Source organism: Macaca mulatta, chromosome 15, assembly GCF_049350105.2.
Source record: "Macaca mulatta isolate MMU2019108-1 chromosome 15, T2T-MMU8v2.0, whole genome shotgun sequence".
In the NCBI taxonomy this organism is placed as follows: Eukaryota; Metazoa; Chordata; class Mammalia; order Primates; family Cercopithecidae; genus Macaca; species Macaca mulatta.
Genome location: NC_133420.1, coordinates 107,697,634 through 107,712,611, shown reverse-complemented (window position 1 = coordinate 107,712,611; position 14,978 = coordinate 107,697,634). Strand labels below are relative to the sequence as shown.

Genomic DNA, 14,978 nt, shown 5'->3' with positions numbered 1-14,978 from the left:
CAAAAATCTCTCAGAATTCTACACTGGAATAAAGATCACCCGGTAAACTCAGCTATGTTCATTCACAGGAGTTTCTCCTTGGAGTTAATAATAATCATTAGAAAAAAATTACAGGAAGAAATAATAATTTCCTCCTATTCTTCTTGTGATAAATTGTAACAATAGCAGACATTCCTATATAGACCCTATCAGTGATAAGAGGGAAAATCGGATTTGCAAATTAAGTATATGAATAAATATATTAGAAAAAATGTTTAGGATATTTGTTCTTTGTCTAAACTATTCTTAATAATGGCAAAAACTCCTTTCTTACGTGGTTTGGGGAAACAAACAAGCAAAGTGTGTGTTAAGCCATAGCATGGAAGTTTCCATGCTTTCTCAAAGCAAACTGTATTTCACTTGCCTTAAATCACAAATGTCTGTCCTAAATACATCATAAGACTGGACAAATTTGTGGCACAACTCCTCACAGCTGGGAAGTTTGACATTAATATCAAATTTCCTGTTGTTGTTTCAGAATTGTCTGTTTCACAGCAATATTACCAGTGACTTGAAGGCATTTACAGACAAGTTTGGTTTTGATGTCCTCATCCTGTTCGCCAGCTATCTGTCAGAGGAGCAGCAGCCGAGACGACAGATTGCTGTGTACTCAGAAAACGTAGAGCTGTGCAGTCAGGTGAGCCCCTCCTCTGACCCCGGCATGTTTCCCTGTGTCCTAACCTGCTGGCTCTCAGAACACACAGTGCAAGACAGAACACATTGGTGGCTCATGAGCAATTAGCCCAAGAGATGGAGTCCTAGAGGTTTGAGTTTTAGGAAATGTTGGGGGTATTTTGTACATTTGGCCTTTTAAGAAAGCCCCAGAAGCATTTCTCGTCTTGACTGAATCCATGGTGCAAAACATTAGCTCTTTCTCACCCCCAAAAGAGCAAGTCCTCCTCTGGGGGCTGTTTTCTTCTAGGACTGCTCCCTAATCATAACTAACAAGGTTTAGCCCCTGTCCCAGGACCCATTTGATGCCCAGTGTTTAAGACCTGGTGATCTGATGCTTTAATCAAAGTCTGTCTCCAGGTACCAGAACTCTGACTAGGTAATCAATTATCCTCCAGGTTGATCGCTGAGTCTTTTAACCCAAGGCCTAGGAAATAAAAATAAAAATAAAAAAAGAATTAGATAAAATTAATCAATATAGGCCATTGGATATACCAAGCCAGGTGTACTTAATAACTAATATGAGAAATACATGATTCATTGTAACAGGAGCCACATGGCCCTGCATGCTTCATCACTCATTTTTCCTCACTAATGGATTCAATGCCTCATGAATCCACAGGTGGCTAAAGGCACAGTCTCTTCCCCTTTCTTTTCTACGTCCTCCTTTCTGTCCCCCAAGAGCTCCACTGTAGCTCTCTTGACACATGCCTGTGGGTACTCTCGGGCTCTCTCAAGTCCAAATGTGAGAGAGCATCTCCTCCTCTGACCTGCATCACCAGCCTATGGTTTTTTTCAACACTTTACTCTGCATTTGGTTTCAAAGGTAAATTTCATCTTTGGTCACTGGCTTCCCAGGGATGGGATTTAGGCTTGGAAGCCTACAATATGGCAGCTTTCAAATCACTTTTAGCAGTAGACCCCTTTTTCAAACCAATTTGAAAATTGGTTCATTGGAAACAGACAAAAGTAGAAGAGCAGATGAAGGAGTTAAAAGCCCTTGAGCTGACCCCAGTCCTCTTCTCTTCTCCCCACTCACCCTCCCCACCCTAGCAACAGCCAGAGGTGGATCCCTGGAATCTTAAGCAACAGAGTCCTGGCTCTGGCCTAGCGAGTCTCTCTTTGCCTGTGTGGTCACACCACTGGCTGAGTCAGCCTTTGCAGCAGACTGCCTGGGTGTAGAACTCAGGCTCCAGCACTTGTTAGCTGTGTGTTGCTGGACAAGTTATTTAATCTTCCTGTGTCTTCATTTCTTCATGGGTAAAATGGAAATAAAAAGAGTTCCTACCTTGTGGAATTACTGTGATGATTAAAAGAGATAATGATCATAAAACCCTTAGAACCATGCCTGGCACATGAAAGCACTCAATAAATGTTAATTAGTAGTAGTAGTATCTATGTGAGCTCCATGGTGGTAGTGGTGGTGGTGATTATTATTATTATTATTAATTTTACCTCTAGTAATCCTGTGGGGCCATTTCAAAGGCCCAGGACAACAAAATACTCCTGACATTCCCTAAAAATCAGAAAGCCGCCACCCAGTTCTGGCCTCACACTGACTGTCAGTGTCCCCTTGCCTCCCAGGTTGGCTTTGTCTGTTTTGGGCTCCATGCTTCCGTTACCTGGGGTGAAAGGGTCCGAGGGGTCCTGAGTGCTGTTCAGAAAGGTCAGACCCTGGGAGCATCTGTCTTTCCTACTCTCTCTTTTGCATTCTGAAGCTATCAGACGTTCAAGCAGCCCTGGCTGCCCCTCCCAAACAAGAGCCTGTCTCCTGATATTTTCCCCTTATTCCAACACTTTTCCTATAGTTGTCAGCAACATGTGTTATCCCTGCTTTTTTTGCAACTCAAGTTACATTGCTGTTGGAAGATGGTATTATATTACAGTTAGGAAAGAAGTTAGATGGTTTAAACTCCTTTACCCAAAACGTTCAGGAGCCATCAAAATCGAGCACCTGGATTTTGAATTAAACAGAGAGACAGTTGGATAGAATTGGAGAAAAGGTTGGTGGTATAGTAATCAGAACTTTCCAAGTTTGAGATCTTCTTTTTCAGACAGATGAACACAGACTAATTTTATATTTAAAAAATTAAGAGAGATAAATTGCAAAGCGCAGTTGCAAAGTGCAACAGTGCCTGAGTGCTGACACAAATTCCTGTGCCTTCCGACAGATTTGCTGTGAGCTAGAAGAGTGTCAGAACCCTTGCCTAGAACTGGAGCCCTTTGACTGTGGCTGTGATGAGATCCTGGTGTACCAACAAGAGGACCCTTCAGTGACTTGTGATCAGGTGGTTCTCGTTGTCAAGGAAGTCATCAACAGGAGGTGTCCAGAGATGGTCTCCAACAGCCGGACGTCCTCAACAGAAGCCGTGGCAGGCAGTGCCCCCCTCTCCCAGGGGTCTTCTGGGATTATGGAATTGTATGGTTCTGACGTAGAGCCACAGCCCAGCTCTGTGAATTTCATAGAGAACCCTCCAGATCTCAACGATTCTAACCAGGCTCAGGTGGATGCAAACGTAGACCTCGTTAGCCCAGACAGCGGACTGGCTACCATTAGGAGCAGCCGCTCATCCAAGGAGAGCTCTGTTTTCCTCAGTGATGATAGCCCCGTGGGAGAAGGTGCTGGGCCTCACCACACCCTCCTCCCAGGGCTTGACTCCTACAGCCCCATCCCTGAAGGGGCGGTTGCGGAGGAACACGCATGGTCTGGAGAACATGGTGAACACTTCGACCTCTTCAATTTTGACCCAGCACCCATGGCTTCTGGCCAGTCCCAGCAATCTTCTCATTCTGCAGACTACTCCCCAGCGGATGACTTCTTCCCCAACAGCGACCTGTCAGAAGGACAGCTCCCCGCTGGGCCTGAAGGACTTGATGGCATGGGAACCAACATGTCTAATTATTCATCCACTTCACTTTTGTCGGGGACTGGCAAAGATAGCCTTGTGGAATATGATGAGGAGTTTGTCCAGAGACAAGAAAGTCCCAGAGATAACTCTGAAAGAAATTTGAGCCTGACAGATTTTGTGGGAGATGAATCCCCTTCCCCAGACAGGCTAAAAAATATTGGAAAGAGGATCCCACCAACACCCATGAATAGTTTAGTAGAAAGCTCGCCATCCACGGAAGAACCAGCCTCACTCTATACAGAAGATATGACCCAAAAAGCCACTGACACAGGTCACATGGGGCCACCTCAGACCCATGCACGGTGCAGCAGCTGGTGGGGTGGTTTGGAAATTGACTCCAAAAATATTGCAGATGCGTGGAGTTCTAGTGAACGGGAATCTGTTTTCCAGAGCCCTGAATCGTGGAAAGAGCATAAGCCAAGCTCCATTGATAGGAGAGCCTCAGATTCTGTATTTCAGCCAAAGAGTCTCGAATTCACAAAGTCAGGTCCCTGGGAGTCTGAATTTGGTCAGCCTGAACTGGGTAGTAATGATATTCAAGACCAAAATGAAGAAAGCTTGTCATTCCAGAATGTGCCCATGGAGAAGCCGCCTTTGCCAAATACATCTCCCCAAGGAACAAACCACCTGATAGAAGACTTTGCTTCTTTGTGGCATTCTGGTCGCTCTCCCACAGCCATGCCCGAGCCCTGGGGAAATCCTACAGATGATGGTGAACCAGCAGCTGCGGCGCCATTCCCAGCCTGGAGTGCGTTTGGTAAGGAAGATCATGCTGAAGCGTTAAAAAATACCTGGAATTTGCACCCAACAAGTGGCGAGACACCTTCTGTTAGGGACCCGAATGAGTGGGCCATGGCAAAAGGTGGATTTGTCTTTTCTTCTTCAGAACTACTGGACAATTCACCCAGTGAGATAAATAATGAAGCAGCTCCAGAAATCTGGGGCAAGAGGAACAATGACTCCAGGGATCACATCTTTGCACCTGGAAATCCCAGTTCTGATCTGGATCATACATGGACTAATTCTAAGCCACCAAAAGAAGATCAGAATGGTTTAGTGGATCCTAAAACTAGGGGCAAAGTATATGAAAAGGTAGATTCCTGGAACCTTTTTGAGGAGAGTATGAAGAAAGGAGGGTCAGACGTCCTAGCTCCTTGGGAAGATTCCTTCTTATCTTACAAATGCTCTGATTACAGTGCATCCAACCTAGGAGAAGATTCGGTGCCATCCCCCTTAGATACCAATTACTCCACCTCAGACTCTTACACATCACCAACATGTGCTGGAGACGAAAAGGAAACTGAACACAAGCCATTTGCTAAAGAGGAAGGTTTTGAGTCAAAAGATGGTAACTCCACGGCAGAGGAGACTGACATTCCACCTCAGTCACTGCAACAGCCATCTCGAAATCGAATCAGTTCAGGTCCTGGGAACCTAGACATGTGGGCTTCACCTCATACAGATAACAGTTCTGAAATAAATGCCACCCACGACCCAGATGAAAATGAACTCAAGACAGAGCACACAGATGGTAAGAATGTCTCCATGGAGGAGGACGTGGGGGAAAGCAGCCAGTCCAGTTACGATGACCCCAGCATGATGCAACTGTACAATGAAACAAACCGACAACTCACACTTTTGCACAGCAGCACCAACTCCCGGCAGACAGCGCCTGACAGTCTCGACTTGTGGAACAGAGTGATTTTGGAGGATACGCAGTCCACAGCAACGATCTCAGATATGGACAATGATTTGGACTGGGATGACTGCAGCGGGGGTGTGGCACTCCCCAGTGACGGTCAAACAGAAGGATACATGGCTGAAAGTACCGAGCCAGAAACCCGATTTACAGTGAGACAGCTGGAACCCTGGGGCTTGGAGTATCAGGAGGCAAATCAGGTAGATTGGGAGCTCCCTGCCTCTGATGAGCATGCCAAGGACAGTGCTCCCAGTGGACATCACACACTGAATGAGAAAAGTGGGCAGCTAATTGCAAACAGTATTTGGGATTCTGTCATGAGAGATAAAGACATGTCATCGTTCATGTTACCAGGTTCCTCATATCTCACAGATTCAGAGCAAAGCGAATTGCCTTCTGAAATCCCCAGCCATTCAGCAAATGTTAAAGACACTTACTGCCCAGATGCGCCAGCAGCTTCTGGAACCAGTGAGTCAGGGGTACTTATATCTCATCTTGACAACCAGGAGACAGAGAGAGAAACCCTGCAAAGTGATGCAGCATCCTTGGCGACTAGGCTTGAGAATCCAGGGCATTTTGCACACCCAGATCCATGGAAAGGTCGTAGCAATGGACAAAGTGAAAGTGAGAAGGAAGCCCAGGGAGCCACTAACAGGGAGCACCTCGATGAAGAGGAGGTGATCGCCTCTGGTGTGGAGAGTGCCTCAGGGATTTCTGAAAAAGGGCAGAGTGACCGGGAACTGTCTTCTCTGGTTGCATCTGAACATCAGGAAATCTGCGTTAAATCAGGCAAAATCAGCTCTCTTGCAGTCACTTTCAGTCCTCAAACCGAGGAACCAGAGGAAGTTTCCGAGTATGAGAAGGGGTCTCACAATCTAGACTCCCGTGATGTGCAAACAGGGATGTCTGCAGATAACCTGCGGCCAAAAGACACCTATGAACAGCACCTCATGAGTCAGAGAAATTCAGGTGAAACTACTGAGACTTCAGATGGGATGAATTTCCCAAAATATGTATCTGTACCAGAAAAGAATCTTGAGAAAACTGAAGAATGTAACATTCTAGAGCCAGAGAATGTGGGTGGAAGGGGACCTCACAAAGTTCCCCGAAGCCTTGACTTTGGGGATGCTCCTGTAGACAGTGTCGTGCATGTCAGCTGCACAAGTTCCGAGATAACCAAAAATCTTGACGTTAAGGGGACTGAAAATAGCCTTCCAGGAGCCAGTTCATCTGGAAATTTTGACAGAGATACTATTTCTAGTGAGTATACTCATTCAAGTGCATCAAGTCCTGAGTTAAATGATTCTTCAGTTGCGCTGTCTTCCTGGGGCCAGCAACCCAGTTCTGGGTATCAGGAAGAGAACCGAGGTAATTGGAGTGAACAGAATCACCAAGAATCTGAACTAATTACCACTGATGGCCAAGTAGAAATAGTTACCAAAATGAAGGATTTAGAGAAAAACAGAACAAATGAGTTTGAAAAGAGTTTGGATCGCAAAACTCCTACATTTTTAGAGATCTGGAATGACTCGATTGATGGTGATTCCTTGTCCTCTTTGTCTAGTCCTGAAACAGGCAGATATTCTGAGCATTCAGGGACACGTCAGGAAAGCAATCTCATCGCTAGCTACCAGGAGAAAAATGAACATGACATTTCTGCAACTGTGCAGCCAGAGGATGCCAGGGCCATTTCAACAAGCTCAGGTTCTGACGATGACAGTGTCGGTGGTGAAGAGTCAGTGGAGGAAGAGATCCAGGCGGCCAACTGCCACGTTGCTCAGGATGAATCCAGGGCTTGGGAGTCACTGAATGAATCGAATAAGTTCTTGGTCACAGCTGATCCTAAGTCTGAAAATATTTATGACTACCTAGGCAGCTCAGAGCCAGCAGAGAATGAGAGTAAGTCAAACCCATTCTGTGACAATCAGCAAAGCAGCCCTGATCACTGGAATTTCTCACCGTTAACGGAGACTGAAACACAGATTCCAGCAGTGGAGAAGGAGATGAGATCTTCTCCAGAAACAGGGAAGACAGGAGATGTTGCATGGCAAATATCTCCCAAAGCTGAACCAAAGAACGAAGATAATTCTCAACTGGAAATGCTGGGCTTCTCAGCTGATAGCACTGAGTGGTGGAATGCCTCACCCCAGGAAGGGAGACTAATTGAGAGTACATTTGAAAGAGAGCTGTCTGATCCCAGTGATGTGTTGGAGATAAATTCTTCCGTATATCAAAATGCCAGTCCCTGGGGAGTACCAGTTCAGAATGATATTGAGCCCGTGGAAACACACTATGCTAATCCTTTTAGTGACAACCATCAGTCACCCTTCCTGGAAGGTAATGGGAAGAACTCCCATGAGCAACTCTGGAACATTCAACCAAGGCAGCCAGACCCAGATGCTGACAAATTCAGCCAGCTTGTAATATTGGACCAAATCAAAGAAAAGGACTCAAGAGAGCAAACCTTTGTGTCTGCTGCTGGCGATGAGCTGACTCCTGAAACACCGACCCAGGAGCGGCATCGGGACGCCATGCTGTCAGTCTGCAATCAGCCAGATGCAGGCTTTACTCATGCAGAGGAAAATGGTTGTGTTACATCTAATGTTTCAACAAATGAAGGTCAAGAAACAAATCAGTGGGAACAAGAAAAATCATACCTGGGTGAGATGACACATTCAAGCATTGCCACAGAAAATTTTCCTGCTGTCAGTTCTCCCACCCAACTGATAATGAAGCCAGGCTCTGAATGGGATGGCTCTGCCCCAAATGAGGACTCCCAAGGTACATTTGTGCCAGATATTTTACATGGCAACTTTCAAGAGGGTGGGCAGCTGGCCTCTGCCGCGCCTGACTTGTGGGTGGATGCTAAGAAGCCCATCAGTTTGAAAGCAGATGGTGAGAATCCTGATATCCTGACACATTGCGACCACGACAGCAATTCTCAGGCTTCCAACAGCCCTGATATATGTCACGATTCTGAAGCGAAGCAAGACACTGAGAAGCACCTCGGTGCTTGCATGAGACCTGAAGTGGAATCCAGTGAGCTTTGTCTCACTGAGCCAGAGATGGATAAAGAACCCATTCATGAGCCTGGACAGGAGTTTGTCCCATCCAATGCAGAACTCGATTCTGAAAACGCAACTCCGCTGCCTCCAATTGGCAATCAGGCAGACATAAAGGGCTCCTCTCAGCCCGCCTCTCATAAAGGTTCACCTGAACCTTCTGAAATAAATAGTGATGACAATACAGATTTACAAGCATCAGAAAAAGGAGCCAGCCCAGATATGGCACCAATTTTGGAACCAGTTGACAGAAGAATCCCAAGGATTGAAAATGTGGCAACTAGCATTTTTGTAACTCACCAAGAGCCAACTCCGGAAGGCGACAGTTCTTGGTTATCAGACAGCTTTTCTCCTGAAAGTCAGTCTGGTGCAAGAGCTTTGTTTGATGGTGAGCCACGTTTATCCACAGAGAATCCTGCCATGGTTCCTGATGCTTTGCTAGCCTCAGACACTTGTCTGGATATAAGCGAAGCTGCCTTTGACCACAGTTTCAGCGATGCCTCAGGTCTCAACACATCCACGGGAACGATAGATGACATGAGTAAACTGACATTATCCGAAGGTCATCCTGAAACGCCAGTTGATGGGGACCTAGCGAAGCAAGATATCTGCTCATCCGAAGCCTCGTGGGGTGATTTTGAATACGATGTAATGGGCCAGAATATCGATGAAGATTTACTGAGAGAGCCTGAACACTTCCTGTATGGTGGTGACCCTCCTTTGGAGGAAGATTCTCTGAAGCAGTCGCTGGCACCATACACACCTCCCTTTGATTTATCCTATCTCACAGAGCCTGCCCAGAGTGCTGAAACAATAGAGGAAGCTGGGTCTCCAGAGGATGAGTCTCTGGGATACAGAGCAGCAGAGATAGTGCTTTCTGCGCTTCCTGATAGAAGAAGTGAGGTAAACCAGGCTGAGACCAAAAACAGACTGCCTGGATCCCAGCTGGCTGTGCTGCATATTCATGAAGACCCTGAGTCCGTTTATTTGCCTGTAGGAGCAGGCGCCAACATTTTGTCTCCATCAAGCACTGACTGGGAAGTAGAAACAGATAATTCTGATTTACCAGCAGGTGGAGACATAGGACCACCAAATGGTAAGAAACATCCCATTCTTCCACCTCCAAGAAACCACTGCGTTAATTAAACTAGTGAATATTTGTAAGACACACTCTTCCTACCAATGAGGGTAGAGAGGAACTAACTACATTTGCAAGGAATGCCTCACCAAGTCCTGTATTATAACAGCAGTAAAAACTAATGCATATATAGTACCTATCCCTGATAGTGCACAAGAAAATCAAATGACTCTACAAAATAAAAATATTTTCTAACTGGGCACAAGGGCTCACACCTGTAATCCCAGCACTTTGGGAAGCCAAGGAGGGTGGATCACCTGATGTCAGGTGTTCGAGACCAGTCTGGCCAGCATGGTGACAGCCCGTCTCTACTAAAAATACAAAAATTAACTGGGTGTGGTGGCGGCCGCCTGTAGTCCCAGCTACTCGGGAGGCTGAGGCAGGAGAATAGCTTGAAACCAGGAGGTGGAGGTTGCAGTGAGCTGAAATCACACCATTGCACTCCAGCCTGGGTGCTGGAGCGGGACTCTGTCTCAAATAAATAAATAAATAATATAAAAAATAAAAACATTAAGTTACCTCTTTTAGATGATCATTTGCAAGGATAACAAATCACACAATGTGTTCATTAAACCTTGTTCTCCTCTTCTCACTTTCAACTTCCACTTCTAGGTGACAGCAAGGAAATATCAGAATTGGAAGAAGAAAAAGTAATTCCTACCAAAGAGCCTGAGCAGATAAAATCAGAATACAAGGAAGGCAGATGTACAGAGAAGAATGAAGATCGTCATGTACTACACATGGATTACATACTTGTAAACCATGAAGAAAATTTACATTCAAAGCCAGAGGCCCGTGAAGAAAGAGAAAGCATAGCTGAATTAGAATTGTATGTAGGTTCCAAAGAAACAGGGCCGCAGGGAACTCAGTTAGCAAGCTTCCCAGACACATGTCAGCCTGCCTCCTTAAATGAAACAAAAGGTATCTCTGCAGAGAAAATGTCTTCTAAAGGCGATACGAGATCATCTTTTGAAAGCCCTGCACAAGACCAGAGTTGGATGTTCTTGGGCCATAGTGAGGTTGGTGATCTATCATCAGGGCCTGGGTGGTCTGGCAAGACTGTGGAGCCATTCTCTGAACTCAGCTTGGGCGAGGGTCCCCAGCTGCAGATTCTGCAAGAAATGAAGCCTCTAGAATCTTTAGCACTAGAGGAAGCCTCTGGTCCAGTCAGCCAATCACAGAAGAGTAAGAGCCGAGGCAGGGCTGACCCGGATGCAGTTATGTTGCAGGCTGTCACCCATGACAGTGAATGGGAAATGCTTTCACCACAGCCTGCTCAGAAAACCATGATCCGTGACACGGAAATGGAGGAGGAGACAGAGTTCCTTGAGCTCGGAACCAGGAAACCAAGACCACATGGGTAAGCAGAAAGCTAGATTTATTTATTTTTGCCTGAAAAGCAATTTATTTAGAAACCTGGGGAATGGTTAGAGGTTATGGAATATGAAGAATACTTGGATGATAGCAGCTTTGCTTATATTGAATGCCAGGCACACCATCAGTAAAAGCAGCTACTAGGTAACTATTACTATAATGATGATTTATGTACATTTTCAGTCAAAAAGCCCCTTCAATTTTCATACCTACCCCCCAACTGCCACCCCACCTACTTGAATACCTACATGACTCTTAAACAGGCAGTTGGGAATACAAGGGAATGACACTAACATTTAATCAGCACCTACTATGTGCGAGGCAGTTTGCATATATTACCTCATTTAATCCTAACATGCCAGTGCGGAGAATGGAAGGGATGGGGTTGAGTAGGGGGATTCAAGGCTCAGAAAGTTTCTATAACTTGCCTAGAATTAAGTAACCAGAGTGAACACTCTGGGATTCAAAGCTTGCCACCTCCAAAGCCTTAGCATACAGAAAAGTCATTTTCTGGTTTTATGTAAGCACCTAATTTATCATTGGAGACAGAGAGACTCCATAGGCTTCTCCAAATCTCAGTGTAAAACATTCATTCCCTAATTGGCAGAGAAATTGGCAAACTGTCACCAAATCAGTGATTCAGTCATTCATTCACTCATTCATTCATTCATTCATTCACCATGTGGTTTTTGAGAGCTTGCTCTGTGCCATGGTCCGGGTAGCCAATGGGCATATATCAGGGAATAGGATGTCATCGCTGCCCTCAAGCTGCCAGTCTCTGCTGAAACTGTTTAGCATTCTTCATTTCTCTTCATTTGTGTTTATGAAGCCCTCCTGCTTCCAGGGACAAAAGAACAAATTGTGAAAAATAACTTAAGTAAAGGGGAAAGTCATGTTTCCTCCTTGAAATGTAACAGAGAAAAGATATCGGCCAGGCACGGTGGCTCACACCTGTAATCCCAACACCTTGGAAGCCCAAGGTGAGTGGATCCCTTGAGGTCAGGAGTTTGAGACCATCCTGGCCATCATGGTGAAACCCCGTCTCTACTAAAAATTCAAAAATTAGCCAGGAGTGGTGGCAGCACCTGTAATCCCAGTTACTTGGGAGGCTGAGACAGGAGAATCACTTGGACCTGGGAGGTGGAGGTTGCAGTGAGCCAAGATCGTGCCACTGCCCTCCAGCCTGAGCGACAGAGCCAGACTCTGTCTCAAAAAAAAAAAAAAAAAAAAAAGGGAGAAAAGATATCTTTTTTTTTCCTACTCAGCGTGGGAATATAAAGGACTATACATACCACTTACCCACAGTGAGTCAAAGAATCTGGATTCCAGCCTGGATCTACCATGACTGATTATACATTTTAGGATTAATCCCAGGCTTAGGTTTTCTCATCCGTAAAATTAGTGAGTTGGGCTGAAAAATCTCAAGCCTTTGTGCAGTATTAAATTCTGGGAACTTAATTTGTGTGGAAACAGAATGTGTCTAGGAGAGCTTTGGCATTCACAAATTACATTTCTTGATGAAAGGAACAAGGACAATGGAAAGAATAGCTGGGGTATGTTGAGGGTTAGCAAAGTGCAGAAGGGGTTAAAAGCTCTACCATATTCCAGGGCAGCTTCATAAATCCAGACGTTGTCAGCTGGCCTAATCCTTCTTTCTTCCTGTCAAGCTATTTTCTTCCAGAGAGACCTCAGATCCGTTATCAGAAAGCGAGTAGCAGATGGATCCCAGCAGCCCTGCTGGCATTGTTATAGATTGAGCTCAGAACTCAGGCAGCCATGAGTTGGCTAAGCTATTGTTTGGCTTCTTGTCTGCATTTTGCACACGCCCCTGAGATCCAATAGATGACAGTCGGTGTTCAATTGTGCCACCAGTACCTTTTCTTTCAACACGATTTCTTTGCTCATCCCTTTCCGCTCAGCTTTCGTAGTACTGAAACTTTCCTCACAATGGGGATGGGGCAGATTTTCGCTCCGGCATGTGTATTATCTTTTGCATAAACAATTTACTCTGAATGTGTAAGTCTCCCTCTGTGCTAGATTTTCGGAGAAGAAAGAGTTGTCTAAAACAGTGGTTCTCTAAGTGGGGTCCTAAGAACGGCAGCATCAGTATCACCTGAGTGCTTGTTAGAAATGCAAATTATCTGCCCCAACTCAGACCTGCGGAATCAGAAACTCTGGGGGTGAGGCCCAGTCAGCTGAGCTTCAGCAGCTCCTGGTGCCCTCCAAAGCTTGAGAACCACTGGTTTAAAACATACTGTCAGTCGTCTAGCAGTTTACAATTTCATTAAAAAGTTAGACATAAGTAAAAAGGTAGATAGCAGTGTAATATTTAAGTCAAGCTAGTCAAAGCCCAGTGTCAGTTTAAGTATAAAATAGGTACCAACTATGGAGGGGCATTTAGCCGTAGACCGGGTGCTAAACACTCTGTGTGCACTGTTTCACTTTATAACGGCAACCTTGCGAGACAAGAGTTACACAAGTGAGGAAATAAGAGGAGAGACGTCTGTTTCGGGCACCTTTATGGAGCAGGCAGCAGGAATCGCTTATTCTCTGTCAGACACAGGAGACAGAGTGCCCAGGGCCCATGATACTTTAAGGAGCCCATGAGAATATTTTCTTTTATAATCAGAAGAAAAAGTTATTGTACTTTCACGTGGATTACATTTTGTCTTTATACCAACAACGTTATAAAATAAACTTTTAAAAAATGTTTTAATGACAGAAGGGGCTTATGAGGGCAGAAGTGCCTAGGGCCCATGAAGTCGTACTGCAGCTCTGAGAGGTACATTTAAAACAGTCACTAAAGGAAAGGTCACACTTTGGGAAAGCGAAGAAGAGGGTAAGAAGCTAGCTGAGTGAACTGGGATGAGTACTGTGAAGGAAGTCATGGAGACAGGAAGGTCATCACAGAAGCAAAACAACGAGATAGCTGTGGTTTCCCAAACAAAAACCTGGAAATATCTCTGATGCATAATCTGATCCTAGAACAGGAGATCCAAAATCAAGACCATTCTGCAAAAAAGAAAATTAAGAAAGGTTCTTCTTAAATAGAGATAGGTTCATAGTATGTGCAATATGACTCACCAGTTGTAAATCAGCTTCTCCCCTCCCCTCCTCAGCCTCAGCCTCTCTCAACTCCCAAACTGTTTTGAGAGCTGCAAGCCACATTTTCAAAGTCTGAGAAAGCATGAGAAAAATGCCTTTTCTCCTCCTATGCCACCTACTGACTCTTGTTAACAAAAGTTGTTACTAGGACTGAAAGATAGCCTCTCTCCCTTGAGATCTGCAGCACTGCTTCACGTTCCCTATGATCAGTCTTTTCAGAATCCTTTGCCAACACCTTGGTCATCCTCCAGCTGTAGACCTGTCCAGCAGGGGATCAAATACCAGTTCCCCAAGACAGTGATGGATGTGCCTGATCTTTCCTACATAGTCACAAAGAATATTTGCAGGAGAATCTGTAGCACACAGACCTTTCTTAAAGGAAGAAACACTTAGCTGTTTATTTTAAAGAAAGCATGGTTGGAAGAATGATGTGTGAAGAAGGGGGTAAGCTGGTTACACGTTAGAGTTTTTCAGAAAAACAGAACAAATAGGAGATATCTGTATTTATATCTCCATCTTGCTATCTAGCTACTGAGAGAATTTTAAGGAATTGGCTCATGTGATTATGGGGGCTGGCAAGTCTGAAGTCTGTAGGGCAAGCTGGCAGCCTGGAAACTCAAGCAAGAGTCAGCACTGCAGTCGTGAATGTGAGTTCTGCAGGGCTGCAGGCTGGACACGCAGGCAGGTTTCTGGGCTGCAGTCTTCAGGAGAATTCCTTCTTCTTCAGAAAACGTCAGACTTTGCTATTAAGACCTTCATCTGATTGGATGAAGGCTCCTCACATTATGGAGGGTAATTTGCTTTACTCAAAGTCTGCTGACTTCAATGTTAATCACATCTAAAAAAATACTTTTACAACAACATCTAAACTGGTGTCTGACCAAATCACTAGGTATCATAGCCTAGCCAAGTCAAAACGTAAACATTAACTCTCACAGGTTGTAGCAAAAAATCTGATCTATATGTTAAACAAGGATTAA

General features: G+C 45.0%; 1 protein-coding gene across 14 annotated transcripts in view; it reads left to right on the top strand.

The window, feature by feature from the left end:
- Positions 1–14,978, top strand: part of PRUNE2 (prune homolog 2 with BCH domain) — a 292,615-nt gene that overhangs the window by 197,420 nt on the left and 80,217 nt on the right. For all 14 annotated transcript variants that reach the window (XM_077966268.1, XM_077966265.1, XM_077966267.1 and 11 more), the window contains exons 7-9: positions 518–676; positions 2,883–9,477; positions 10,132–10,879. In XM_077966268.1, the coding sequence (XP_077822394.1) occupies positions 518–676; positions 2,883–9,477; positions 10,132–10,879 (7,502 nt within the window). The remainder of the gene's footprint in view (positions 1–517; positions 677–2,882; positions 9,478–10,131; positions 10,880–14,978) is intronic.